The sequence below is a fragment of the Pseudopodoces humilis genome, chromosome 1 (genome assembly GCF_049639895.1).
Source record: "Pseudopodoces humilis isolate 2021_Gansu_Grassland_sample_001 chromosome 1, ASM4963989v1, whole genome shotgun sequence".
Classification (NCBI taxonomy): Eukaryota; Metazoa; Chordata; class Aves; order Passeriformes; family Paridae; genus Pseudopodoces; species Pseudopodoces humilis.
In genome coordinates, this window is record NC_142200.1 from 50,006,606 (window position 1) to 50,033,928 (window position 27,323).

The 27,323-nt window shown below is 36.6% G+C and overlaps 1 protein-coding gene across 12 annotated transcripts in view; it reads left to right on the plus strand.

Moving 5' to 3' along the window:
* The window catches only part of PTPRM (protein tyrosine phosphatase receptor type M), a 442,950-nt gene that overhangs the window by 95,722 nt on the left and 319,905 nt on the right, over window positions 1-27,323 (plus strand). For 11 of the 12 annotated variants that reach the window (XM_088050998.1, XM_088051003.1, XM_088051039.1 and 8 more), the window contains exon 2: window positions 5,810-5,932. In XM_088050998.1, coding sequence (XP_087907124.1) covers window positions 5,810-5,932 — 123 coding nt within the window. Of the gene's footprint in view, window positions 1-5,809; window positions 5,933-27,323 lie in introns of those variants that run through there. The other variant, XM_088051052.1, reaches the window with a different exon arrangement.

Sequence of the window (27,323 nt, forward strand, 5' to 3'; positions counted from 1 at the left end):
TGTCCATAAATTTGGAATTCTCTAGCATTCTTGTACTACTTTCTCCACAAGTCTCAGCACAGTTTTATATAATTTTTGTCTTATTTTCTCCCTTAGGGAGAATTAATATCAGACTTTCTTAGTTCCTAAATTCCTAAAACTTTTACCTCATGATCTTTGCTCTGGCTCTTGAGATTTCTCCAGACAATTCTTCTATCCTCTGCCTTTTTCAAAACCCATTGTGAGCACAGCCACAATCAAAAGAAGGTCTCTAATTGTCAAGTCTCTTTCCTTTTGCTCTTCTTTCTCATCCCCATGCATATGTAGACTTGACAAAATGTAGATACTGTTTTAAATTAGATCAACTTTATGCAGCGCATGGATTTTCAGGCTCCCTGACCAGTAATACAGATGACAGAATTACTTTAGAGCTCTGAACACTTGCCTTCGGTAGGAAGAACAAGACAAACCTTGGTCTATTTTGAGAGAAAATAAGTGTTCCGTTTTAAAACAGACTACCCACTGTTGAAAGCTCGCTTGTAAAGCCTGCATGAGAATTTTTGGTGCATGTATGTCTCTGCAGATACGTGGCACTTCTGTGTGTGCTTCAGAGGCACACAGCGAAAGAAGAGTTTATTTTACTGGCTATCTCTGAGCTAGCATGTCTTATAAGCCCTTTCAACCCCTTTGAAAGGGCAGGTAGAGCCTTTTTTTTGCTAAGAAACTGCACACTAAGTAGAATCCAGCAGACCACTATGTTCAGTTTCTAGTAAGTTCTTTAAATAATCCATTTACGTAGCTGAAGTTAGTTTGCATGAACCTTTATTGGCTCAACCATTTATTGATTTCAGAGAAGCAAATGGTTTTGAACTAGGCAATTTCTGTCATCACCCCATCTATAGTAGAAATTATACAGCAGACCAGACCTGTGGTGCAGGTTTACAGGCAGCACTTCAATTTTTTTTTAATGTTAAAAATTATACATTTATTCTCACTGTTGCTTTCTTTAATAGTGAGTTTATAATTGAGAATGGCTTATTCTCCTCTTTATGACTCCTTATCTTCCCCCAAAGGAGAAATTGTTTATTCTCTGATGGGATGGCTTGTCAGCTTAGAGGCACAGGATCCCATTTTCCTAATGCTCTGTTTCTCAGATCACTTTATATTGTTGTGAGAGTGTCTAGATAGGATGATTGTCCTGAGCAGTAACCCTTGAGGATAAGCTGACTCATTCACAATCTTAACAATTGCCGTTTGTCATGGATTTTCAGTTATTTCAGTTTTCTTTTGCCTTGGTATGTTGTCTGAGTGATGCACTTGGTCCATTGCTCTTGGATGCAGGCGTGTTCATTCAGGAGGGAATGCAGTTGCCTGAAGAATGCTATGTTGTTGGTTTGGGCAGAGACTTCTTTTTTTGTTACAGACAGAAAGGAAAGATAAATTGCCTAATAGGAGATGTATCTTTCCCTGAAATATCCAAGACTCCTGATATAAAACGGGGTCGAGGCATCCCAGCTTTCAGATCAGATATCAACATTTTAATTTCTATTTCAAAGTATAGCTACATTGCACTTAGAGTTAATCGACATAACCCCATTTCCAGTATGAAACCGAAAATAACAGAGACAGCAGAATTCAGAATACTTTTTAAATGAGAAAAAGAAGAATACTAGGAAAACAGGGGATTCAGTAAAGTTATCTTCTGGGTTCACATATTCTGCAGCGAATTCATGGTACTGTGGCAGATCAGAAACCATGGGGCTTTGCTGCAAAGAAAAAAAATTATTTTATCCCAAAGCAGGGACATTGCGTTAGTTCTGGTATGCACTTATATTCCCTGCCAGTGCTAGCACTGACATAAGAATTCCTAGTTTTAGCACTTGTACACTTGGCAGCAGATTTTTGATGGAAGGTAGATACTCATCTGAGGTCTCTGAAGTATACAAAATCAACAGAAATAAAGTAGTGTCCAGCGTAATTGGAACTTTTTTCTACGTTACATTTTGTCACTTAAAGGATTTGTAGTATCCTACTATTTGCTAAGGTATTCTTTGAGAATGCTTCGTAACAGATGTCAAGGGTCTGTAAAACACAAAATAGTTGGAATAAATTAGGAGAAATACAGTGTATTCTTTATCCCTGTTACTTTAATTGGTTGCTTTCATCTTAAATTATATTCCTTGTTTAAGCTCATAAATTTTTCAAGATCTAAAGTAATTTAGACAGCTAAAATTGAAGCATCCAAAAAGGACTACGCTCAGACAATGTCATAGTTACATTGAACTGAGTTCATGATGGTTAAATGGATAATTGCAGTTGAAAGAACCATAGGCTGTAATAGACTGTGTTGCATTTTGTGCATTTGTAAATTCAGTTCCCCTTAGGAATCCAAAAATATCTATAAAATGCAGCACAAGCCAAAGAATCTTAATGGAATATATGTCTTCTGTTTTACTTATAAATATTTCAGTCAGCAAGGAGTTCATTCTTTAAAATATGGTTTGGCCATCCAAACTGTGATATCAGTATAACAGGCAGGGAAATTGCTTTGCTTGATTAAACTGTGTAACAGCCAATATGTATTTTGATTATTATTATCAATTCTAGTAGCAAAAAATGAGCAGATTTCTCAAGTGAGCGGGTTGATTATAAACAGCAGCCTGTCTTGGCAGTGGCTCGTGTTTCAAAACAGTGTGATGATGAGAGACATTAAAGACCTGATAATTGCTCAGACTTTACCAGTCCTTGTTGATACCATGGGTCCATTTAATGAGCTGAAAACCTTGCACAGTAAGAGAACCATGACTGGAAAATAGAGGAAGCACTGCAGTGGCAGCCAGGAGGGCTTCAGGAGAGGCAAATGTACAGGTTTCTCAAAGGTTGATGACCCATTTCTAAGGAACTTCATCTTGTAGTACGGTCAAATGTGAGAGGCAGAACTTCCAGGAGTTGGTCATAAGCCACTAGGATTGTTAATGACTATTAATTTACATTGATTATTTCTTGGCTGGTTTGGCTAAGCGGGTTTTTCGGTGTTTGTTTTGTTCCACTAAGATGTTGTGTGTTACAAGTTGGCCTTCATTTCCAACACCTATACATGCCATGTATGCTGTTTTAATCTGCACAAGACTTTACAAGAAGTCATGGCTGTGCGAAGCCTTTGTTAGTATTCATCTTAACCTCAGTGTCTCGCCATCAAAAGAAACATGGCTTGACACCTGTGCTATTAAAGATCTAATGTGTGGCAGTCAGTGCTCTGGATAGGTGACTGTACAGCTTGATTACTTGCAGTGATACTTGCTGAACTTTATTACTTGTGGGTGGAAGCCTTATGGGAATTGAAGGAGTTCAGAAGTTCCTTTAAAACTCTTCCTGTAGCATACATGAATATTTGATACCTATTTTGATGAAGTTACAGTAATAGCAATACAACAAAGGATGTAAATGGCAAGGATGGAAAAAAAAAGAAATACTTGGAGTGTGATTTAGCTGCAGACTTGCAAGAGAAATGAAGAGAAACAAGCAGTGAGAAAGGATCCTGTGTTGAGAGAAGAATGGTAGACAAACAGAACTGTCATTCTATTTATCCACGTTTTTGACATCTTCCTTATTCATGAGAATGGCAGAAGCCTTTATTAACCATCTGTAATCACAAATCTTGCCTTTTTCCCAGTATTGGATATTTTGCAATGCTTGGCTGGGCCTATGGATTTGAGGAAGAAAGCTATACTATTTTGTCTTGTCACTAGAGATATGTTTGATGTAATAAAGTGTGGGAGCTATTCCGTATATTCGTTGGTCTTGGTTGGAATTGTAAACGCTGATTTATGCCAACTTCTATTCGGTATTTTCTGCCAAGCTTGACTACATTGCAGACTGCATAACCTGGTGTTTAAATTTATGTCCTATTATCATTAGCAGTACTTTGGCAAGGAAACTGCCTTTCCTTTTTATTTTTATTTTATATAAAAAAGCACAAATGTATCTGTTAAAGTTGATGTTCAGCTTGTATGTCTGAAACTTAGCTTGTGGTGTATTTTATGAAGTTTAAAGTAATATTTATGCAAGCAATTCAAGTACTAGAAAAAAATGTGTAAATGACTGCCTAAATTTTTAAGCTTTCCCTCTGGAAATGTTGCAGATGTTATTTAATATACTCTATAAAAATCTCATGTATTTCTGGATTTTTTTGACTTCAGGAGAGAGCGAGAGTTTATATCTCTTGTTAACATTGAGGCAAAATGTTGGAGTTTGGAGTTGCGAGTTTTTTAATGGGTTTTCTGTTCCCGTTGGATTATCTAATTGAATCCTTTGCACTTAAATTTGTACAGAAAAAAGCAGTTTCCAGAGGTGCTCATTTCTCTCATATACTTGGATATATTGGACACTTTCTATAGAAAGATATTTTAGAACAGAGGCTAGTACAGGATGACCTGTATTAGAGGGCAGGGCAAACACAGTATGTCTGTAAAAGCCAATGTAATATTCTCACTGTTAAGAGAAGAAAAAACTAAATTTCTTAGTGATTGCATGTAAGAATAATTTTTATTGAAGATTATATGCTTGCAGAGTTCTTGCTATGAGTCTCAGATATACACTTGGACTAGTTATTAGGAAGGCTGGACTCCAGTTAGGTGGTATTTGTCAGGTGCAATGGAATTTTGTCTTCTTCCCAGGGCTTAAAACCACAACACTTGACAAAAAGTAGAAATCAGTTCTATCCTAGTGAAAATGGGACAATATGGTATTCTGTAATGTCATTTATAGTGCTCTAGGAAAATTCAGATTTTAAAAGTAATTTTTTAAGCTAGATTTTGTCTGTTTCCTATTTTAATGCAGCTTGGCAGGGCTAAACCTACTGTGCCTTTGGACAGATAGCAAATGTGATGAATATCCCTAAAGTTTAGTTTTGTTTGAACAGCTGCAGAATTTCCTTTAATATGGACAGAAATATCTCTGACTAGAGTTCTATTTATTTTCAGAAACAGGAAAGATGTCATTCTTCACTGGAGTGAAACATCAAATAAAACAGAATTTTGTAACCCTCCTGTTAGATGATAGCAATGTAAAAAAGCTGAAGTTTCCTCTGTTCCACAGGAAAAAAGCAAAGCTTTTCTGTTTTCTTGTGGATAATGTTAAACTGCATTCTTCTGAATTTGGGACATTAATTTTTTCCCTACCCCAGCTGGAGGGAGTGTGAGCTTTTATAAGATGTTATTCTGTTCTAATTTACTTAGAAGAGAGTGAGGAGGGAAAAAAAAAAAAAAAAAAGAGGAAATAATACTTTTTTTCTTTCAGAGGTTCTGAGACTGAGCATAGATTGACATTTTGAGGTAGATGTGCTGTGTTGTGCCACAAATGGCCTGTTCCCAGTGCAGCATACCTGGGAGCATGTAGGTTTTTTCCTTGCTTGGAAATCAAGATACAGGAGTGAAAGCTGATGTTCCCACCCTTTCAGTTTTCTTCTAAAATGTAGGTCCTTAGGCATGGAATAATTTTTTTCCCTGAAGAATCTTAATAATGCAGTCTTCTAATATTCTGATTTTTACTGCTATTTATTTTGCTATTTTGTTTTTTATACCTGGTGATTGGATCATAAGAGAAAATTTGTCCGCAATTCTAAATCTGCTCTTTTTCCCTTAGGATTTTGTTTTCATGACAAGAAACTTTTATGCCCTCTCAGAAAGTGAAGATTAATAAATAGATAATAATTTGTATTAAAAGATGTTTAGACACAACCTGCATTGAGTGATGTTGCAGTTGTTAGGATTGGAGATTCATAATCCATCGGGTACATGGCTTAACTTTTACCTGTGTGATTCTTTAACAGGGTGCTGCACTTTTGATGAGCCTCTCAGTTCCTGTGGCTACAGTCAGTCAGATGATGATGATCTCAACTGGGATCAGGTGAATGCACCCATGAAGCCGTCCTCGGGTCAAGGGATGCCATCGGGTTCGTCTTTATTTTGCTTTGTTTCTCTTCAATGTTAGATTATGTGTTTGTCCAGCATTTATTTGCAGTACTGTTCTTAAAATGCTGCTTCATCTGAGTCTGTTTAAGTGGAATGCTCAGATTTTCCAAGCGATTTCTGTGAGGGATAATTTGCAAATCAAAGGTTTGGGATTTTTATGTGGAGAGTATAAAGGTTAGAAAGAAGGAATAGAAACTTGGTGTTATTGGGGAAGGCCGAAAGAAAACAGAAGGGTGCCATGAAATTGAATCTGAAGTAGTACTAGAAACAGGAACAGGCAGACAGGACTTAGTAAGACAGAAAAGGAAGATAGACTTAGGTATTTTCATTGAAAGAGATAATAATCAAAATCTGTTATAAAGAGACTGAGAGGGAAGAAGAGGTGAGTGAAAAAGCAAAGGTATCCAAAAACAAAGTGTCTCAATGATATTATGCTCATTGATTTTAAAAGATAGTTGTGATACCATTACTTAATGGATTTTTTGCACTGCACGGAGTTGGATCTTGTTCCACAGCAGCAAACTGTGCATTATGCTGAACTACAAACTCACCCTAGTAATATAGTCGTTACCTTAGTACTTCACCCACAGAAATATGTAAAGTCTGGCTGCTGGTTTTAAACTATTCACTAGCCTAAAAAATACCAGTTGCTCTTTTTTCTAGTTTTTAGCTAGGCATGTTAAGAATTTCCACCAAGTACTGATACCTGTTTCCTGGCCTATGATTGCCTGGAGCTCAGCTCAGCATCTGCTTTGTTGCTTATAAACTGACCTTCAGCTATTATCACCTAAAAGTAGGCAAAACAAAGAGACCATGAGATAAAATCATTGCTTGTAGCATTGTGGGACTTCTTCTGAATTATTCTTATAACTTAGTACACATATATCCATAACACTTAAAAGCTTTGCAGATGAATGTCCCAGTGTTTTACATCCTTTCAATGAGGTCTTTAAAGAACAATTAAGTACCCATAGTGTACTTAGGTGTTTATATAAAATCTTTTCAAAAGTTGTTGTTCTCGAGAAAATGTTCCTCCCTAATTTTTGAATAAGGAAATTGGGAAATATAGACAACGTGAATCTTTAGAAGCAGCAGTATAAACAAAACCTGAACATATGCACTCATCATTAGTGCAATAAATGTACTAATGCACAATCCATCTTAGATAACATTCACTTGTAAAAAAAAAAGGCTTTCAGTGTTCACTGTAGATTTACCAGTGTCGCCCTGAGTTGTGGATGACATCTTATCTAAGGTGCATGGCTGAAGTACCTTCTATGCTTTGTTTCCTCTGGCAAAGGCAGGACTCCCAGCTTCAAGATGGATGTTCAGTTTATCTGAGTCCAGACATTTGGATTATCATGCTAGATTGAGTTCATCAACCCAGATAAAGAAGGTTCTTTCAAATTCCTTATTAAACTGGCTTTCATCCAGTCTTGGCATATACTGCTACCCATTTTCTGAACTATTTCATTAGTGCTTGATACTGTTGCTCAAGCTGGAGATAACAGACATAGTTTATCAGCCATCTTGGCTAGTGGTACGAGAGCTACATTCTTTTTTTCAGTCACGCCGCTGGAATTTTCTTTCTGTTCCAAATTTCCTTCATTACTCTTCCCCCTTGGATTTGTGAAACCAATTGTCGGTATGTGATGCTCAGTCTTCTTGGCAGATAGAAGAGATTTAAATCTATGTTCTCTTCTCTGATGACCATGGGCTTGAAGATTTTTTGGGGTTTTTTTTCTCAGTGGGAGGAGTCTAGACTAGCGACTGGCATGTTTATAGAAGGAAAATTATATGTATAATTTTATTTATCAGGTGTCATACAACTTGTTTCTTATTTGCCTTCTTGCCTTTTTATCAGAAGTCTGAAATAATGTTCTGATGATCTAGTAAAAATCTATTTAATTTGGTAGAAAGTTATATTTACAGTTTAGGGAGTTTTATTTCTGCCCATAAAGGAAGAAAAATATCTTTTGGAGCACTGGGTCAGAAGACGAACGAGTTCATCTGAGGAGGGTTGAGGACATTGGTGCCTTAAAAGGTCAAAAACCCCTTTGAGAGGGAAAGAAATGCTCATTTTTTGCAAATGAGAAGCACTGTGTCTAACAGCACGATTTAGTCAAGTGATACCTAGTTTTTCCTCATAATTTCATCTAGACACATTTTCCTGTTCTTGTTCAAATCATCATCTTAATGATTTTAATTAGTTTTCAGTTAGCCTTAGCCAGAGGGTTATGTGATACACTTAAAAAATTATTTCAAGTAGTTTGTCAGCAGTTTCTGAGCTACATATTTAAGAAGAAATAATGTCAGATGATAATGAATAGAACATCTTAAATTAATGGTTTGTGGGGAATTCTTGGCTTGAAAGCAAAATGCTTTATGCAACAATGTTGTAATACTAGACTGAAACAAGTACTCTCAGTTCTGTACTCCCTTGACAGAAGAAAAAATTAATGCACATAACATTCCTAATTTCAGGCAACATGCTCCAGTGAGTGAGTTGATGTCGATAAATAATATTTTGTATAATTTGGTGGCAGTCAGGGGGAAGCACACAAGTTATGGCATTTGAATTCTTTTAATCCACATGAGAGTGCTGAGAGCATAGCTGCACTTCAGATAGATAAGTAATGCTTTGGCTTGATATGTTATTTCAGTGGGACAAAAGAAATGTCATCTAAGATTCATGCATATGTGGTGTACACGCTCTAATGTACACACAGTTTACATGTTTGTGAATACTTGAGATCTTGTTTTAGATGAAAATCACTGAACTGTATTAAAGGTAATAATAAAAAAAAAAATCCAGAAGTGTTCATTACAGTGGACTTCAATCTCTTTAGGATTGTTACTATAGCACAGAAATAGGAAGATACCACTACAGGTAGTAGGGTTCTAGTGGTCTAATTTCCTTGATAAAGATAAGCACGGCCCGTAATGAGTCAGTATTAATCTGAAATGGTGTTAAATAGATCCAAGAAGTAAGGACATATATGAATTTCTATATATATTCATATGAATTAAATGAATGTTGTTAAGCCATTGCTCTTCTTTTTCAAGTGCCTTGTGAGTCAGATGGAGTAAATGCTGTTCGGAAGAACAGATCTTCCCATTTCTCAGCCTGTCTTCTCCTTGTCTTTCTGTTCCAAGAAAGTGTGTTTAAAATAGTGTTCACAACTTTAATTACAGAAACATTTAAGAAGAATGACTAAGAAACACTTAGTCATTATCATTGCCATCTTGTATTATCCTATGGAACAGTTACAGCAGTTTGATATTAATGTGTTTATATAACACAGATTTACAATTACAGCTAACTGTAAGCGCTCTAGTTGTAGTCCAATAAAAATGTCTTCAGAAGAATGTGCCCAAACAGTAGATTACTCTATTGGCAAGGTGTGGGCTGTAGGAGTGGCCTCTGGGAGAAGAGGTCGGGGATGCCCTGTGTTGGACACACCACTGGGTACAGCTGAGCTCCCACTGCACCTCTGGGATGGAGTATTTAGGAAAGGGTAAAAGCCACTGGGCAGCAGCTGTCAAGAGAGGGAAATGAGAAAATATGAGAGAAAGCCCAGCAGACACCAGGGTCAGTGCAGAAGGAGGAGCAGGAGGTGCCTCAGGCAGTGGAGCTGAGATTCCCTTGCAGCCTGTGGCACAGCCCATGGTGAGGCAGCTGTGCCCCTGCAGCCCATGGGGTCCATGGTGGAGATCGTCCTGCTGCCTGTGCGTGACCCCACGCCAAGAAAAGGTGATTTCCTGAGGAAAGCTGCAGCTCATGGAGAGGAGTCCACACAGGGGAAAATTTTATCTCAGGACCTGTGGCCTGTGGGATCACTGGAGCAGTACATTCCTGAAGGACTGTGTCCCGTGGAAAGAGGTTGTTTTGAGTTTTTTTGAGATACTTGAGTGCGTTGTGTTAGTTGAGCTAATGCTGCAGTAAGTCATCACTGACAGCGATGCAATTAGAATTTTATGGATTACTGTAAGAAATAGAAATATTGTCAGGAGTCTTCTGTATTTGTCATTTACTGGATATTATTTCTGTTCGTGTCCCTGTATTTTTTTTATGTAACATTGTGTTCAGTCGTGTAAAATCTTTCTATGGTGTTTCACAGTTCCAGTTGATTTTTGAAGGACAGTAGTATAATTTTTATTCGATGCAGTGGTTGGTTTGATACCTCTGAGGGGATGTCACTGCATTTGCACCAAGTCACTGGCATCAGCCTTTCATTCTTTTAAAAACAGTTCAGCCCCAAATATAAATTGAATCTTCACAGGCTGCCATTCACTGTGTTGAAAGGATGTTTCCTGCAATGAAACTTTCTGTGTTTCTGCAGTGCTGGTTAAAGCCAGTATGAGAATTCTGTTTGTGCTATTTGAGGTGATAATACATGATCTTCATGGCTATATGTGATATTTTGAAAGGCCTACTATGCTTATTTGTATTCTGAATACGTAGTGTTGCTTAATGCCTATGCAGTGTCTGCAGAAAATGCTTATAATGTTTATATTATTGTTTAAAATGGCCTTTTGAACCAGACATGCAGAGCTAGCAGATATTCTGTTCTATATATTCTGTAAACAAGGCAGTGATTCAGAGGAGTATTTAGTATTATAGAATGTGAAGTAGTTGTGTGAAAAATATACATTGTTGTTTAATTGTGCATAGAAGAGTTGTGATCCATTTTAAAAGACAGATAAAGTGATCAGTCGGCAAGTGGGAGTTCAAGCCAACTGCAATATTTTACCATGTAAAATTATCGTTCTTTGATTTTGTACTTTATCATTAGGCACATTTTAGCACTGCATTGCATTTTTGTCGTATGCTAGCAGGGATACTTTTCTTCTGTTTGCATTCATATTGAAAAGAATTAAATAAATTTCTTACTCAATCCTGTTTCCCCCATATTAGTTTCAACAGCTGCATTTTTAATTCATTTGAATGCTACCTAGGGATAATATATTACATATATGTATATATATATAATATGTGTATACACTGTCAAGGTGTGGGAGTCGCAGCTTGCTCACTGTGTTAAAGTTAAATTTTTTCATAGAATTTTCTAGACCTGGAACAGTAGCATGTTTAGCATTTTATTGCACACCCAGGTAATAGCTGCAGCCATTAAGGACATGCCTTTTGGCAAGCAGCTCCAGCTTCCAATTAACTCCAGTAAGTTAACACCAGTTGCTGCTAATACGGAGCAACATGGAGGTCAGACAGAGCAAACCACCTGAGCAGGGAGCCACGGCAGCTCTGTGCTGCCATGGCTACGGTGCCAGCACTGGAGGGGTTGCCTGTTATAAAAACACACCTAAAAACTTCCTGAGTGGTGTTCTTAACAGGTCTGTTCAACAGCAAGAGTGATGCCACCAGCTATGTCTGAGGTGTTGCTTGCTGTATGGATCTTATGGCCATTTTTGTAACTTCTGACCTGACTTAGAGATTTGAGCAACTGGCACAAATTCACAAATTTGTTACAAATATTGAGCATCTATCATTCTTGCAAAGGGTAGTAGAAGATTAATCAGCATCAGAATCCCTCTTTCTGAATCACTGATGGACAGTGTTCCTAGGTTGCTTAGTGGTTGAATTAGACAAATTATTATAGTATATTTTTTCTGCATGCCTAAGAGCTTTCAGAAGTTTAGTGCTAAGGGTTTACTTAGCCCTTTGTTGTAGATGTTCTCATATGTGACTCTTGGTTTGCACATTTGAGAACAAATGATTTTGAATATGAACAGTGTCGTTTATGAAGTAATAATACCTAACGTAGATGACTGATTTGCAGATTTTCATTTGAAGTAACATGCTTTCTATAGTGTTCATAACTGTAACTTCAGGACATCAATTTTCTTGTTTTCTTATGCATTCCATCAGCCATCACATATTTGAGTGCAAAATTGCAGAACATGCTCCAAGTCATGAAAGTGGGAGACACTGTATTAGAAGCAGCGGTAGCTGATAAGGATTTGTTCAAGATGTTTGACTGAAGTATAATGATACAGTAAATTATAGCACTTTTTTAATGTTTGAGGAACTTTCCTCTTCTGTAGACGACAGGCAGAAGCTGCATGAAAGATCTGAGAAGTCACTTCTGATTAAACCAGAGTATTCTCAAAGCCACCTGGAAGATAAAGTTGACTGCTGAGGATAATTCTGTGTATCACCATGTACCACGTGCTAAGCAAGTCCTCTAACCTAATTCATTTATCTTGCTGTGATTGCATGTTTCCTGCTGAGCTTATATCTGACATCTACCACCATATATGCTGAGAAGCAGCTGACATCATAAGTTAGACACTGGAACTGGGTTTGAAATGGATATCTTTACAACAAAAATGTTTGAGATAAGAAAGTTCTTTTTTGTTACACATCAGAAATTCGGTCTCCCTCCCCGTCTTCCACCCATAGTGCCAGACACTGTCCTGCTGGTTAAGTGCATCAGAATCTAGTTTCAGATTTCCCTGCTAAATTTAAAATAGAAGTATTCTGAACAACGGGGTTTGTTTGTGTATTTGTTTTCCGTTCCTGGACTCATGATGAGTTCATTCAGATACGGTAGGAGTATTCCAACAGGAGACAGGAAGTTAGAGACTCCAAATAGGAGAGAGACAAAGTGCTTCATGTTGTAAAGCTGGTAAAAAAAAAATACCTTTTTACAATACCTTGTAGTGAACTAGCATTTTTCAAGTGGAATATTGTCTGGAAAAGAGGAATGAAGCTACCTCTGGTAAGGGCTCTTGGTTTGAAAAAGACCACATAAGAATGTAAATTCTCCTTCCTGGGATATGCCCAGTGAACCTCAGGATGCTTTAATCTAGGTGTTTGAGACTCTGGTAATATAAAGCAAGCAGCACATGCTTTAGTGTAGGGTTCCCTAGGGACTCACTCCGTGCTGAAGGCATGTTACTGCTCCCTGCCATGGGTGTCTTACTGAAACCACTGCAGTTTCTGCTCCAGTTTTAGCAGACTTGTATTAAGTACCAATACAATTTCCATGCTTGTTTGCCTGGCTGTTTTCTTCTGTTGAAGAAGGAAAATACCAGTTCAAGCAAAGCTGTGGCCAGTAAAAAGCCCAAGAATAAACAGCAAGTCTTAAGATGCTCCTCTAGGAGCTGCACTCACTGCATTGCAAGATCAAGAGAAAGGAAATAATCAGAGTATTCCTAAATAAGCTTTTTCTTATTTAGTAATTAATCTACTGGAAAAAAAAAAAAAGCCTCTTAATTTCTTGCAGTCTTCAGGGCTTTTCTTTCAGTCTCATGCTTATCCCATTAGATTTCTTCTCATCCATCCTGCCCTTTAGAAACTAATAAAGAGTGGATCAAAACCTTTCCTTGCATCTGCAGGCTTTAATGTGTGGAACGTGACTGCCTCCATTTCAGGGCCTAAGTCAGTTCCTACCCAAGTTAGTAGTTTGTCTTTTAAGACAGTTCTTCTATATGACAAGATCATAGTCATAGGCATAAATGTGAAAATGACAGGGAGGAGCTGAAGATGGACTCCATGACTACTCTTTAGGAAAGTAAATGTTACAAATTTTAGGTATTTTTTTTTTTCAGGAATTTTAGAGGAATTTATTGTTTCAGTTAGATTTATGGGAGATTTTTCATAGCCTTTGACAGGACTTAATTTGGTGGCAGGCATTGAGACTGATAGTATGTTGTTAGCAGATCTAATTTGTGACTATAATAGGAGGGGCCAAAAGGTCACTGATTTGAGGCAGAGGTCATTAAGTGCTGAATGTGGCTTCAAGTGCTCCCAGATGTCTACACTCTTTGGACTTCTACTCCCAAGTTGAGGAAAGTCATGTGGGACTTTGTCATGTGGGAAATGTGGCAGCAGAGGTAGGTTAGTGCAGAAGCAGAATGGATGGATTGGTTTTTCTTCTGTATGTAAGTCTTCTGGTATCTGAAACAATTTGGTTTCGCAGAATTTCAGACAAAGTCTTAATCCTTTATAGTCATTTGCAGAACTCAGAGTCAGGGAAGAAGCAATTACATGAACTTCATGAATGGAATTAAAGTGCTCAGTACTTTTTTTTCTCAGTGTTAAAGCATTGTACTTATTTCCCTCACCAGCTGACATAATGCTTTCTCTAGAAGTCACATTTCCAATCAACTGCTTTTCAGTGGCACGAAGGAAAAAAAAGAAGCTGTCTGGACCTCATTGAAAATGTAATGATGTTCACAGTCATTTAATGAGAAAGCAGGTGCAGGTAATTATCCAAGTCATAATGTTGCAGCAGCTAATAACATCAAATATTTGTGATAATTGCAAGCAATTGATCACAGTTCTGGGTTTCTCACGTGTAACAAATTTGAAAAACACTTTTCAATACACATGTATTCATGTTAGAACATGGAATCCACAGATGTACTTTTCTCACCAGTACCTCCGTATACTGTGATTTTGCATTAAGTTCAAATATTTCTTATTTAAATTTTTACTATTTCATTTTTCCACATGATTTATAGGAGAGGAACATCCTTCTGCCAAATTTGAGTTCCTTATTCCCCCATTCTCTTACAGCCTTTACCTGTTCTAGATGTCACAGTCAACTCTTGAGTCATTCTGGTTTCTGCTGGAGCACCATGTGAGTCCCAGTGTAGTGCAGGAGAGTTCTCCCAGTGCCTGATGCTTGTGCAGCTGGGCACTGTGGCACCATCCTGAACTCGGGAGTCAGGTGTTGTTCTTCCCAGCATGTCTCTCTCCTGCAGTTACATGAGAAACAGATCAATGGGATGATCCTTAATGTATTCCCTTACTTATATGTTGAGAGCTACAAAAGAAAGGAAGGGAATGGAAATTTTCTGGAGGCAAATTTCTTTTATGCCAGGTCTGTGTGATAAGACCACTGCTCAAAGGAGTTAAGAGATGCTTCTTTCTGAAGCTTTTTTACATTCATACATATCATAAAGGTGCGAGGAAATGATGAGAACCTGAGTTGGTCAGTAGCCCTCTTTCTGCACATGGGATGTTGTAGAAATGAATCCATAGAAGAGAAAGTTACATTTGTCAGGCATTTGAGAGGGCTCTGGGAGGAAAACAGAAGGTGAAGAGAAGTAGGTCCCTGGTCCAGTCTTTAATGTCTAAAATGTTAGCAGTTTTCAGTTAGTAGGAATCAGAGGCAGTCACTGTTTGAGTGGCAGACAGCACACACGCAGTGGTTCTCACACCTGAAGAAAGGGCTGCATAAAAAGGTGATGTCATGATTTCTTACAACTTGTATCCCAAGAAAGAACTGAAAGAGAGGGCAGGCTTTCAGAGGAGGATTCTTGGCTTGTCTGTTTCCCAAATAAGGAAGGGTGCTTCTGTAGAAGCTAGCATGGGACTTGAGAAAAGGGATGTAAAACTTGCTGCTTTTCTTGGCATTTCCTTATGAGGTTTCCTTATTAAGCAGCCACTATTAAATGAAACACCTTTGGAACATCCAGGATGATAATTGATGAGGGTCCTGTTCTGGGGAGATCAGTTGGATAGCGTGCACCTGCTCTTGATCTAGTTTCTCTGGGAACTGATTAATCTAAAAAACGTCAGACAGTACAAGGTGAAGATGTTACCCGTGTTTTAGAAGCTCACTGTGTAGCAGCAATAGAAATGATTATGTGTCAGAAACAAAGAAGTTATCGTGTTCTGGAGCAGACTTGATCAGCAACAGCATCAAGTTCCCTTCATGAGTGTACAATTTGCTGTGTGAAATTTAAGGCAGCCTGTAGCTTGAAATTTTACAGTGGAATAAATTGATATACCATGTATAAAAAGATGTGTTACATCTTTCAGCAATCACATTTAGGTGTTACGTGTGCTAGGGTGTTCTTGCCATGTTTAATTTTAGTGTGAGGCACATTTGTGATGGCAGAAAGTTGTTTGGAGGAATTTCAATTCCGGCACTTTACTTACTTGGCTTGCAAAATGGATGCAGCTTTATGAGTGCATGGCAGATCTTTTCCCTGGTTTTTAGTATAGCAGTAATAACAATTGTATAATTAGTAAGAATTTAATTATTATTTTAGGTACAGCAACTAAAAGCTATATTTTGCCAGGATATATTATAGTGCCTCTTGAATTTAAATTACCCATGTTTTAGTGTGTCTACATCCAGTTGTATATTTAAGTTAAAATAAAGCATTAAAACAGGTAATTTTAATTTCTGTGCTAGTCTGTAAAGAAGCAAAGTTAAATTGAAAAAAAAAAAGAAAAATCCATTGGAATCTAGACCTTTCGTAAATAAAATCAATTATTATTTCTACATGTACAAAATAGATTTATATTACGTGTAGTCTTCGCCACTACACAGCGCCAGGAGGATTTCAGTATGTTTCTAAAGGTACACATCTATGTTAATTAACGTTGTCCAGCTTCCCCTTCAGTTTCATCATTCTTATCGCCTCTTCAAGCCTAAATTTATTGGAAATGTCTCCAGCTCTGAGCTGACATTTTTTGTAGTACTGTGGTTCAGACTAAATGCATCCTTTTCTACCAAGTTAGTCTCCTTTAGAGAGAAATGGTGGTCAGTTTTGCTAAACTGCAGTGATGTTCAGACTCAACAGCAAGGGGTTCATAAAGAAATCATCATCAAAATGTTTTATTCCTGGAATCTGAAATCTACAGTTTTTGTGAGATACTGAAAGATATTTAGCAAAGCACATGTGAAACTATCTTAGCAGAAATAAAAAGTTTTATGGGTTTGTTTCCAATGAATTTGCCTTTAAAGTTCCTGAAAAGAGCTCCTCTGAGATCTTTTATTAACCCATATTGCTGTCATTCAAATGAAAATACTCCTTTGGAAAAGCTACTAATGCTACTTTGTCACCTGTAATATGGAAATAAAAATGTGTAATGCAGTGATGTTGCTATTTATTCTTTGTATTTGTCAAATAAAACCTTTGCTACGTAATATAGCATAAAGAATATAGAAAATCCTTTGGTATAATCTCAGCTTGCCTAATTTCTTTCACTGGTTAGTCTTCTTATTGAAAAGAAAAGCATCTGAAATCATGTGACCTGAGGCCACTATATTGTGTGTTAATAGGTAAGCTGCTTTTATGATGGTGTGAATTTCTTTTATTTTGCCTTTTAAGAATTTTTCAGTACTGTGGTAAGGCTGAAGCCCAGCAGAGGCTCTAATTTTTGTACTATGGTTTTTAAGTGAGAGATCTTTGTAACAGAAGCAAACTTTAATAGCCAAAACACTTATCACTTTTGTTACTTTGAGATTCTGGAGTTTTCTTAATTCAAGATTCTTTTTCTTGTTCTATTCTGTACAGTTCATGTGCCATTCTCATTTTCTGGAAGAATGTATTTATTTACAAGAATGTTATTCTGTCATCCTTCTGTTTTAATCTCAGTATGTGTATGAGACTTCTGTATTCAGAAAATCTTCATACTGCCTCTCTAAATTGTGCTGAATTCTCTAGCCACACACAGACTTTACATTTTATATCAGCTGCCATGTTTGTTTATTGTGTGCCAAATTTCTCTGCCACCTCTCACTCTTGGTGTTTTTTCTAAGCATTGTTATTTTTCACAGATTCATTTCCTAGCAAAAGCTTTGTTGGTTTACTGCATTTAAACATACCAATGATGCAGAGTCTAGGGAAGCACAGACTGCTAAATTCCCTAAAGAATTCTGGGATATCCTTTTTTACCTAATAGTTCCCCGAGCTTTGCTTTGCTCTGCCTATTAAAATGTGCTCCTTTATGTTCTTCCTCATTTGAAGAAAATTTGATGGAACACTTGAAGATAGGTCTAGAAAAGCACACACATTAATATTTATGGCTGTGTGTGTTTTGACTCCAGAAGGGCTGACTAGCAACTGAGTATAACCATGTTGATTTTCAATACATCTGCTGAGCCACAGGATATTCTGAGCAAGGTAGTTGTCTTTGCTTTGAAATGAACACATGAAGGTTTTGCTTGGCTTCTGCATGCACAGGTGCATTACTTATATTCAAGATAAAAAATATTAGGCTGCTTTTTTCCAAGGCATTCCTCAATACTTCAATACCTAATGCAAAGCTTCATGCCTCTTTCCATGTCAAGATTAAATTGTGAAAAAGCATGTCTTTAGAAACTGATAAACCTGCAGGTTTTTTTGGTTGCTGATTAAGTGCAAATAGCAGATAGCACCAAGTTTTGCCCTCATCTGATATTTGTTGTCTACAATTCTATAGTTTGCTATACATGACATGTTAATTATAGCACGGTAATTAAAACTTTAGTGACTGTTTTTCTTTGTTCAGTACATTCTTTGTTACGGTGTCAAAAAGTATTTTGCCTTGAATATTCATGTGGTCTTTTACAAGAGACATACCTTGTCATTAGAAATGGAATTTCTAAGTAAATTTCAATTTTTTTTTAAAATATAAATGTTTATTATAATAAGACAACACTTCCTTGTAGGAGTTATGAGGATAGCATGCTTAAAATTTAGATAGGATGTTAATTGTTAGTAATGACTAAAGAAACCAACATTATGTCCAATGAGGGCTTAAGCAGAATTCCAGTTATCTTGTCCATTACTGCCATGGACTTCTTCTGAACCTTATTTTCTTATGCTAGGCTAGCTATATCCAAATGCTCACAACTAAATTTTGCTGCACTGTACTTTTGGGAGCATAAGTTGTTTGTTATTCTAAATAATGATAAACTTTTATGTAGAGTATATGACAAAATGATTTTTCTTTGTCATTCTTTCCTCTTTTTTCCTCTTACTGCACATCCCTCTTCCTTCACATCCTTTTTCAGGAATAACAAAGACAGAGTAGCTTGTTCTGTATAGTTGTGTTAACTTGGGAGATTGTATTTATAACTCTGTTACATTACAGAAATGTATTTTTGCTATACAATTCCACATAGTTTGTATTTTAACTTTGAGTCTCAAATGAGAATACACTTCTAATTTTATTTAAGTTCCTTTGGGAGAATGATTGTTTGGTTGGTTTTTGTTTCTTTACAATGGAAGATGCTACATGTCTTAATATTCTGCACTTTTCAAACATATGTATTACTTCTGGCCAGTGAGAGTAGAATACTAGGTTTCTTTTAAAAAAAACAACCAACCAAAAAGCCATGAACTACCTCCCCCCCAAGTAAAACAAACCCAGCCTTTAAAACAATAAATTAACTACTTTTGTACTAACAATTGTATAATGAAATAGCATATTATTTAAATATTGGTGTGCTAAATATAGAACAGTTGTTAAAGGGTACCACACATATAGCTAAAGGGAAGAACTCAAGGCATTAAAGTTGTGTGGTCCATATGGCTCGAGTGTTAGCTTTTCTGCCTCTATACAACTCTTAATATATATATTTTTTTTTTTACTTCTGGAGGACAGGAAAAGACTAACATGGCTTCTAGATTGTCTCAGACCACCCTGCTTTAGGGTTAGTAGCCACCGTCTCCCCAAAGATTCTTTTGTTTTGGGCACAGGCAAGATGCCAGGTGCTGGAATAGGCTGACATCAGATCCAGCCTGGTATTGCCACAGTTGAGGTTCCTGCAGTTCTTCTCTGTATTTTGCCGTATTTCTCAATAGAGACAAGAGACGAAATGTTGCTCAAACTTAGTGCTCGAAGGTAGGTTCTTCTTGGAGTTGTAGTCTTTTTTCATTAGCTACATCATACTGTAAAGCAACACTTTGTTCTTTAAGGATGCAGGAAACTGACAACTGTTTTTAAGTGTAGGAAATTAGGTCAGGAGGAAGACAAGGGAGTACGCATATTGAGTAAGATCATCGGGGGGGAAAGAGCAAATACAACATACATCTGGAAAAAGGTGGTTAGAAAGTAAGAAAATAGGAAAAGTACATACTTATTTTGTGGTCTTGTGGTAGGTACTGTCTGTCAGCGGTCATCCTTGAAGTCTGGTTCAAGACACCATCCAATTAATAAATGTTGTCTAGCAGTGGGAGTCAGAAGAATGTGTGCTGTAAGCAAAGATCATGTTGTGGTCTAAGCGGGCAAGTCTGTAGATTGTGCTCTGTGGTCAGTAAAATTGGCAGCTGCTGGAACAGATTGTGGAAGGCAGGGGATGTTTCAAAAATGAAATACCCAATAAGATGTTGGAAGACTGTATCTTAACATTCATTCAAGTCTAATGCATACTAAAACTCTCAGAGCAGTTATTTTGGGTATTTTCCAGTAGTTTCTTTTTCTACTAAAGGAATATAAAGTTGAAATGAGGCCTTTCTGGGTTATGTCAAATTAATCTAGATTTCTTCATTTTGAAATGGAGTGGAATAGCTCCTGCTTTTAGAAGCCTTTTATGATTATGCTAAGCACTCACCTCCTATTTTCCTGTACTTTAAGATCATCCTTGGAAAGAAATGTGATAGGTAGGTCATACTGCTGTTACTATCTGTGTTGGAGGTAGACCCTATTGGATCATCCCTGTTAGTTTTCCTGGTCTAGGATTAGCATGGGATCTGTGAGTGCCATGATTTTTTTTTTTTTTTTTGAAGGATCAGTATTATCAGGATAGGGATAGATTTCTTGCCTAAGTTTTCTCACTGAAATTAATGAAATGCCTCTATCTGTTATGCTACAAACATTAAAATGTGGTGGAAATGTTTAGCTTTGCTGTAAGTGCTTTTGCAGAAGACCTGAAGCAATAGCTCTTTGTTTCAGCAAGTGCTATCTCACATAGCAGACAGGATTTGTTAAATATCAGTATTGCTTAGGATTTCACTTTTTTCCTAAGGTCTGTACAACTGGAGAGGAAATACATTATAATTATTTCCTATGGCTTAGATGAAGCCTAGTTTTTAGGGGTTAGTTTCACACATGGTTGTATTACCTTGAACAACACCTTCCTTCCTCTGTTGGGGAGCAGCAAGGGCTGGCACTGGCTGTGCCCTTACACATGGGGCACGGTTCCACAGCATGTAAATGCAGGCAGCAGTAACAGGAGTAATGATTCCATGCTAGTGGAAGTGCCAGGTCCAGGAGCCAGAGGTGGAGGATCCAGAGACAGAGCTTCAGACAGGCACATCTCCAGCATTGCTGGGGCGGGGACTGATGGCCTGGGACTGAGCTAAACCAAGGGTATGGGATGGGACAGGAGGGCCCAGTAGTGCCTTTGGGGGTCTGACACCACTGTATCACACATCTCCTGCTGTAAAAAAACACACCCCAACAACAGAGAAAGCATCTGTGTATTCATACCTTGGTTTATTGTGCAGCCTCATAGGACAGAAACAGAAGGCACAGTATAAATGTGTGAATTGCTTTCAGTAGTGGTATGGTTCTGTAGGGCTTAAAGAGCAATTTTGGCTACACAGGTAGGCCTTGAAATGCTTCTGCATGTCTGGCTGATGCAGAAGGGATTGGGTATCCATAATAATTCAGACAGTTTTTGCCCATTTAAAAAAACAATTGCATTTGACTTGAATAAAATTTTGTACCCGGAGAAGCTAAAGGTTATTGAAGGTTATACATTTAAGAAATGGCTCCTGAGAAAGGACCTTTTCTTTCTTCTGTCAGTGTGATTTTTTTTCTGTTTGTTTAGCAAAACTGAAAAATAGTTTATTCCTGTTTTAATTAAAGCAAGGGGGGGAAAAAGCCCAGAAGAAGGTGTTAGTAACAAGCTGTTTCCTGTGAATCAACCAATCAAAGTGTATTTCCTTACATTCCCTTACTTAAAAGCTGATGACCTCGCTATCTTTTATGCCTGCTACTGCCAAATATTGCTTATTACTTTGTAGTAAACAGTCTTTCTGTGCCACTTCTGGTAGTAATAATGAAATAGTAAAACACGTATGAACAGCTTAAATGGGCTTGGTTTCAACGTATCTGTCAGATAAATAATAGTGCATTGTAAGCTAAGTATTTGGACTCGGTGCTCCTTACAGAGCTTGTTTCTGCTTTTCAAGAAGCAGGAAAATTAATTAAGGACATAGTAACCACGACTAAAAAAAATGCTATTTGTTTTACTTTTCAGAACAAAATGAACACTATATGGCACGTTTGTGGCTGCTGTGTGTACATTTCTGTTTCAGTTCTGTGTGAACTGATAGTTACTGTCCTTGTTTTGTGCCTGTCTCCTGGCATAGTAATGTAAGCTTGTAAATATGAAAAACAGGGTAAGGACTGAGAAAAGTGGCATTGATCACTGATGACTATTTGGGAGAATCATTTATCATGGAAGAAAACTGCAAACAGCACATAGCATGGCCCTCATAAACTAATTTCTCATTAGCTGGCAATAATAAAATTTACACTCATATTCATCCAAGAATGTCAGATGTTTTTTTTTTTCCAGAAACAAGTATCACCTCATAACAACCAGGAGGCTGTGTGGTGTCCTGCATAATTTGCAGACAATCTAATTGACCTGTGCAGGTTAAGTGATTCACTTGAGATAATGAAAGAGTGGCAGAATGTGAAATAAAGATGGGAAGTACTTAAGCTAGTTTATGATTCCTAATAGGTTGCCTATATTGCTTTCCACTCCAGAACACCAATGCTGACTTAAGTCTGCAATCTCAAACTTTCATTAAAATATTAAAAAAAAAAAAAAGTTACTGAAGTAGGCATTGGTAAAATACAAACTTTTAATAATGGGTGTTTGCACTCAGCACTGAGAGATTACAAGAAAATGCATCAGTCGCAGTGAATGTTTTCCTGCATGAGATGACAGATGTTGATGTTGCCTAGAATGTGTTGTTACCTTTCTCCAGTAAACTTCCAGGTGGAGTTTCTCTTTATATTAGTGCAAGACTGGTAAAAGTCTTTTTTATTCTTCAGGGAATTTTGTTTCAGGAAGCCTGAGGTACTCCTCTTCAGCCTCTGCTCAGACACAGACATTGTATGAGTGGCCAAGTGTGAAAGTTTCTCTCCTGATTAATTTTACTCTGCAGTAATTTATAAACAATAATATTCTGATATTACTTGCCAACAGTACTAACTATATTTTTTAAAATTTCTAAGTATTATCAGGCAATGCAGATTTGTTTTGAAGATTGCTTCTGAAGAGACAGGGATTTTCTTTGGCAATTGAAATTTCAGAGTCTCCTATTTCTAAGGTTTTCATTTTAGTAACATTATTAAGATGTGCATGGACATTAGTCATGCTTTTCAGCAGCTTTGGGGATGATTTGGGAATCCCTTCTTACCTAGGGGATCAGTTTAACCATTTTGAGAATAAAATTTGTAGCATGTTTATATGAAAATCTGTGAAAAACAAAGCAGAAGGATAAGGAAAATTATATAAATATAGAATATTAAGTGAACTGCTCAAAATTATTTCCACTGGATTTTCTCTTAAAATGCCAACTATTTTTAAAATAGTTAGCTGAAAACACTGTTTATCTGTGCTACTGAAATATCTGAGTCATTGTTAAGTAATTACAATACTAAGTATCCATTTTTTCTTCAAAAAACTAAAAGTCTGTAGTTACTGTCCTAGCTTAGATGAAAAATCATAAAAATTAAGATGACTTTATGTTTTATGCTGCAAATTTTTAAGGAAAGGCAAGCTACAGGGAAATAAGAGTTTAAATCTCCCCGTGGATATAAGCTAAGTATTAGAGAATTTTCTGGAGATAACTTCTTCTGTAACTTCCACTCATTTCTGAAGATAACTACTCTCTTGAAGTATAAACAATGTTTCAAAGTATTTAAGCATGAGTTACATTGTTATAGGGAATAAAATACTTTCTACTTTCCTCATGGTGCTTGATTAGAAAGTCATTTCTTATTAATGATTTTCCTGGGCATTTGAAAACCCTTAAGCAACATTTTTTCTCAGAAAATCTTAAGTGTTATCAGTCTGGTTTTTTTTTTTAATGGACTGAACAATTTTTCCACTCTTAAAAAAAAAAAAAAAAAGTGTTTTGGCTCAATCACTGTTTTTTCATCTGCTAGAAAAGAATTTGAGTTTTTGAAGGTATGAAATACTATTTTTGTTGTTTAATGTAGAATTAAAGTCAGTACATCTAAAGAATTCTTTTCACACAATAATTTAGGACACCTAATGGGTAGATAGGTAACTGAGGGTTGTAAGGATGTGAATGCCTCCTGTGGTTTTAAGACCCTGATACTGTGATTAGATCAGGTATATGCTGCTATGTGTAGAATTTTACTTACTTCTAATGAAGTTCAAAGGCTCTGTTTACCATGTAGCAATGTTCCTGGCACCTGGGACAAGCCAGACAGTACAAATGCTTATGTACTTGATGCACCTATACTTTCAGAAATGATGATAGCTGTATATCCCCCATTAATAGAAATTGAAGAATCAGGATTCAAGGCAGAGGAAACAGCAAGGTTCAAGAGCTAACTTCTTTAGTCTATTAGTATATTGGATGCCCCTTCAAACTGATGTTTTTGAATAATGGAAGGAGGTTGGGTTGTTGAACATTCGGTCAGAAGGAAGGTATGCAGGGAGATGATCAGAAAGAAACCAAAGGGATTGATGAAGCTGGCATCCCTGAAGGAGCAAAGAAGCTAAGGAGAATGTGACAGGACAAGTAACTTCATAAATTTAAAGAAAGAATTAGACAGAGAAACTGTAAGAATCTTAGATTATTTTTTGTAGGTGTGAAATAAAGGCCAGTTCTTAAAAATAATTACACAAGTAATTAGCTGCAATAAATATAACAAAAACAAAACCCAAACCAACTTATCCTCTCAAAGGAATCCTAGCTGTTCATAAAAATACTTTTTCAGCAACTCAAGCTTTCAAAGGAATTAGGTTTTGTAGAATTTTATTCTTTTCCTAGTCCTTTGTTTTCTCCTCTTCTCTTTATTCTTAAGGATTGGATAACAATAGTTATTATGGACTACTGTTAATGAAAAGTTCACTCAGAGGATATCAAGACAGCAATTTTTTAACCAAGTGGAAAGATTTCTAAATCAGTGAAACAGTCTTATAAATTGTAACCATTTAAATTAATTGTTTGAAAATATTCAGGTGGGGGAAAAAAGAGCATTCTAGAAAAAAACAAAAGATTATTCCTGTCTACTTGCTTGAGCTAGACTTGGTAAGCTGTAGATCACTCCTGAAGTATCCATTGTCAGAATATACCACAGACATTTTGCCCCTGACTTCTGACAAGTCCAAGGCACTCATAACACATTCTTCTCATCTGCTAAAGCAGGTTAAACATTAAATTATTTTATGTTAGCAGTACTGCCAGACTATACAACTCTGGGAAGTTCTGGTTGAAGTTTACTTTAAAAAGACAGTAAGAGCTCATCTACCATTGACCCTTTTCAGTCACTGCTTTTTCACTTCCTGCTATGACCTCTCTGAATTTTATTACTGAAATACATGAAAAGGAGACAGACTTATAAAAAGATGAGAGGAAGCAGTATATTTGTAAGACTGGACTGATTAATTCTCACTGACCTCCATTACAATAATGATATCAACCAATCCACCGACTGAAGTGATAATGAAGTAGAAGTAATTAGGGTTTAATAAAAAATTTCCCTTAAATTATTCTTTCAGGAAATTAACTTACATTCTGTTAAAGCTTGCCTGCTGTCTCATGACAGGCCTTATCAAAAATGATGAGCAAAGAGTAGGAATAGCCTAGATGCATTTATCTAGTAATCGCTCATCATATTGCAATGTCTGCTGAGTTACAATCTCCAAAAAAAATCAAGTTTGAGTGTTACGAAATGGGTAATGTCACTGCCTCTCCTGTAATATTTTCTTTCTTTTTAAAATAAGTACATTTCAAATGATGAAAAAATCTCTGTATCTCGAGAGGCTTATGTGAGCGAGTGGAAGTAGGATTCATTTTCAACAGACTTCTTTAGTTTAAAAAGTTAGTGTAAACTTGAAGCAGAATGCAAAGAGTGATGCTCAGCTTCCTGGGCATTACAGGTAATTCATTGTGTGCATAAACAACATTCAGTACTTCTGTCTTTGTTGTGCTCCCCATAGCAACTTTTGTGTCTGAGCAGGCATTTCAGAATATACATTTAAAATATGCCCACCTTAAAGGAATATCTTTACAAGAATTTCTATTGAAATGTTTTCAGTGTGTTTTTAAGCCTCAGTCTCTGAACTTTCAGATTCCTAATTGTGCAACATGTGAAATAGATGCTGACATCTGCTAGCTAAGTGTGCATTCACTTTCCAGTAGACTATTCTCCACTTTCCTCCTGTGTACAGCAGATGATAAGAAGGAATAGAAGAATATGACAAGCGAAGTAAAGACAGAGCGAGCAAGTGAGCGGTCTCAGTGTTCAGGTTAACACAGCAGACTTAGCAAACAATCAATTTTGCCTCAGGATCTGGGCTTTTCAGCGTGCTTCAGAGTGGGTGTTTTCTAAGGGGTGGTTTTGTTTATAGTTTATTTTCTACCTTTTCTGAAGGAGAGACTTAGGACTCTTAAGGAAGCTGGAAGAGTGGGCTTTTATTTCAAAACAAGTCAACTTACAAAGGAAAGTCACTTCAAATGAATTTTCCGTACCATATCTGCCATCCATTTTTAAAATTACTATTTTTTTAATTCTTACTTTATTCTGTTTTTTCAGTTTGATCTCCATTTTAGTTTGAATGTATAGCTTGGAGTCTCTATGCTTCTGTATACAAAGTACTGTCTAACATACACATGAGACCCTGAAAAAATGGGGGGTATATTATTTTTTTTTTTTTTACTAAATATTAGAGTTCAAGGTATTGCTTTTAATCATAGCTGATTAAAAAATACCCCTTTAGAAGTGAAGTTTTTAGTTTGAGTATGTTAATTTCTGACAATGATACAATTTCCTCAGCAAGTTATTACTAGGTTGATTGCAGGTAAGTCTTTAACATTTGGTACATTTGGTTGAAACTTCACCAGTAAAACACTTGAAAATATTCACAGAATTAAGGTAGCCAGGCTTCAAAGGATCACAGCAAAAACTCCAGGAGAATAAACTGCAATTTTAGTTCAGTAAATCAAACCAAAACAAAATCAAACAGTTATAGGCAAAATAAAAAGGCAACACATAAGGTGAGAGTAAAAAATGCTACAGTGTATCAAGTAAAACCAAGTTGCTTGCCTAAATATGAAATTATGTCACTACGGTTTTGCATTTCTACTTTTGACACAGAGTTTTAGTCCGAATGCAACAGAAAGTATTGGTTTCACTGGAAAAGATAATTGAGTCTAGCAGTTACTCACTGTAAAATTTTAATTTTCCTTTAATATTTTAATGTAATCTGTTTCATTATGGTAATGTTCTATAATGGAATTTTTGTCCCATAAAATGCTGTTGAAGTGTAGCTTATTTGGTTATATGAAACAGGCTTTGAGCATAATGACAATAAAAGGTCTGTAGTACTTTGGAAAATACATTTATAAGTGTTCATGTTTGCAGACAAGGAAAGGAAGTTTAATGGAATTGAGACTTTAACT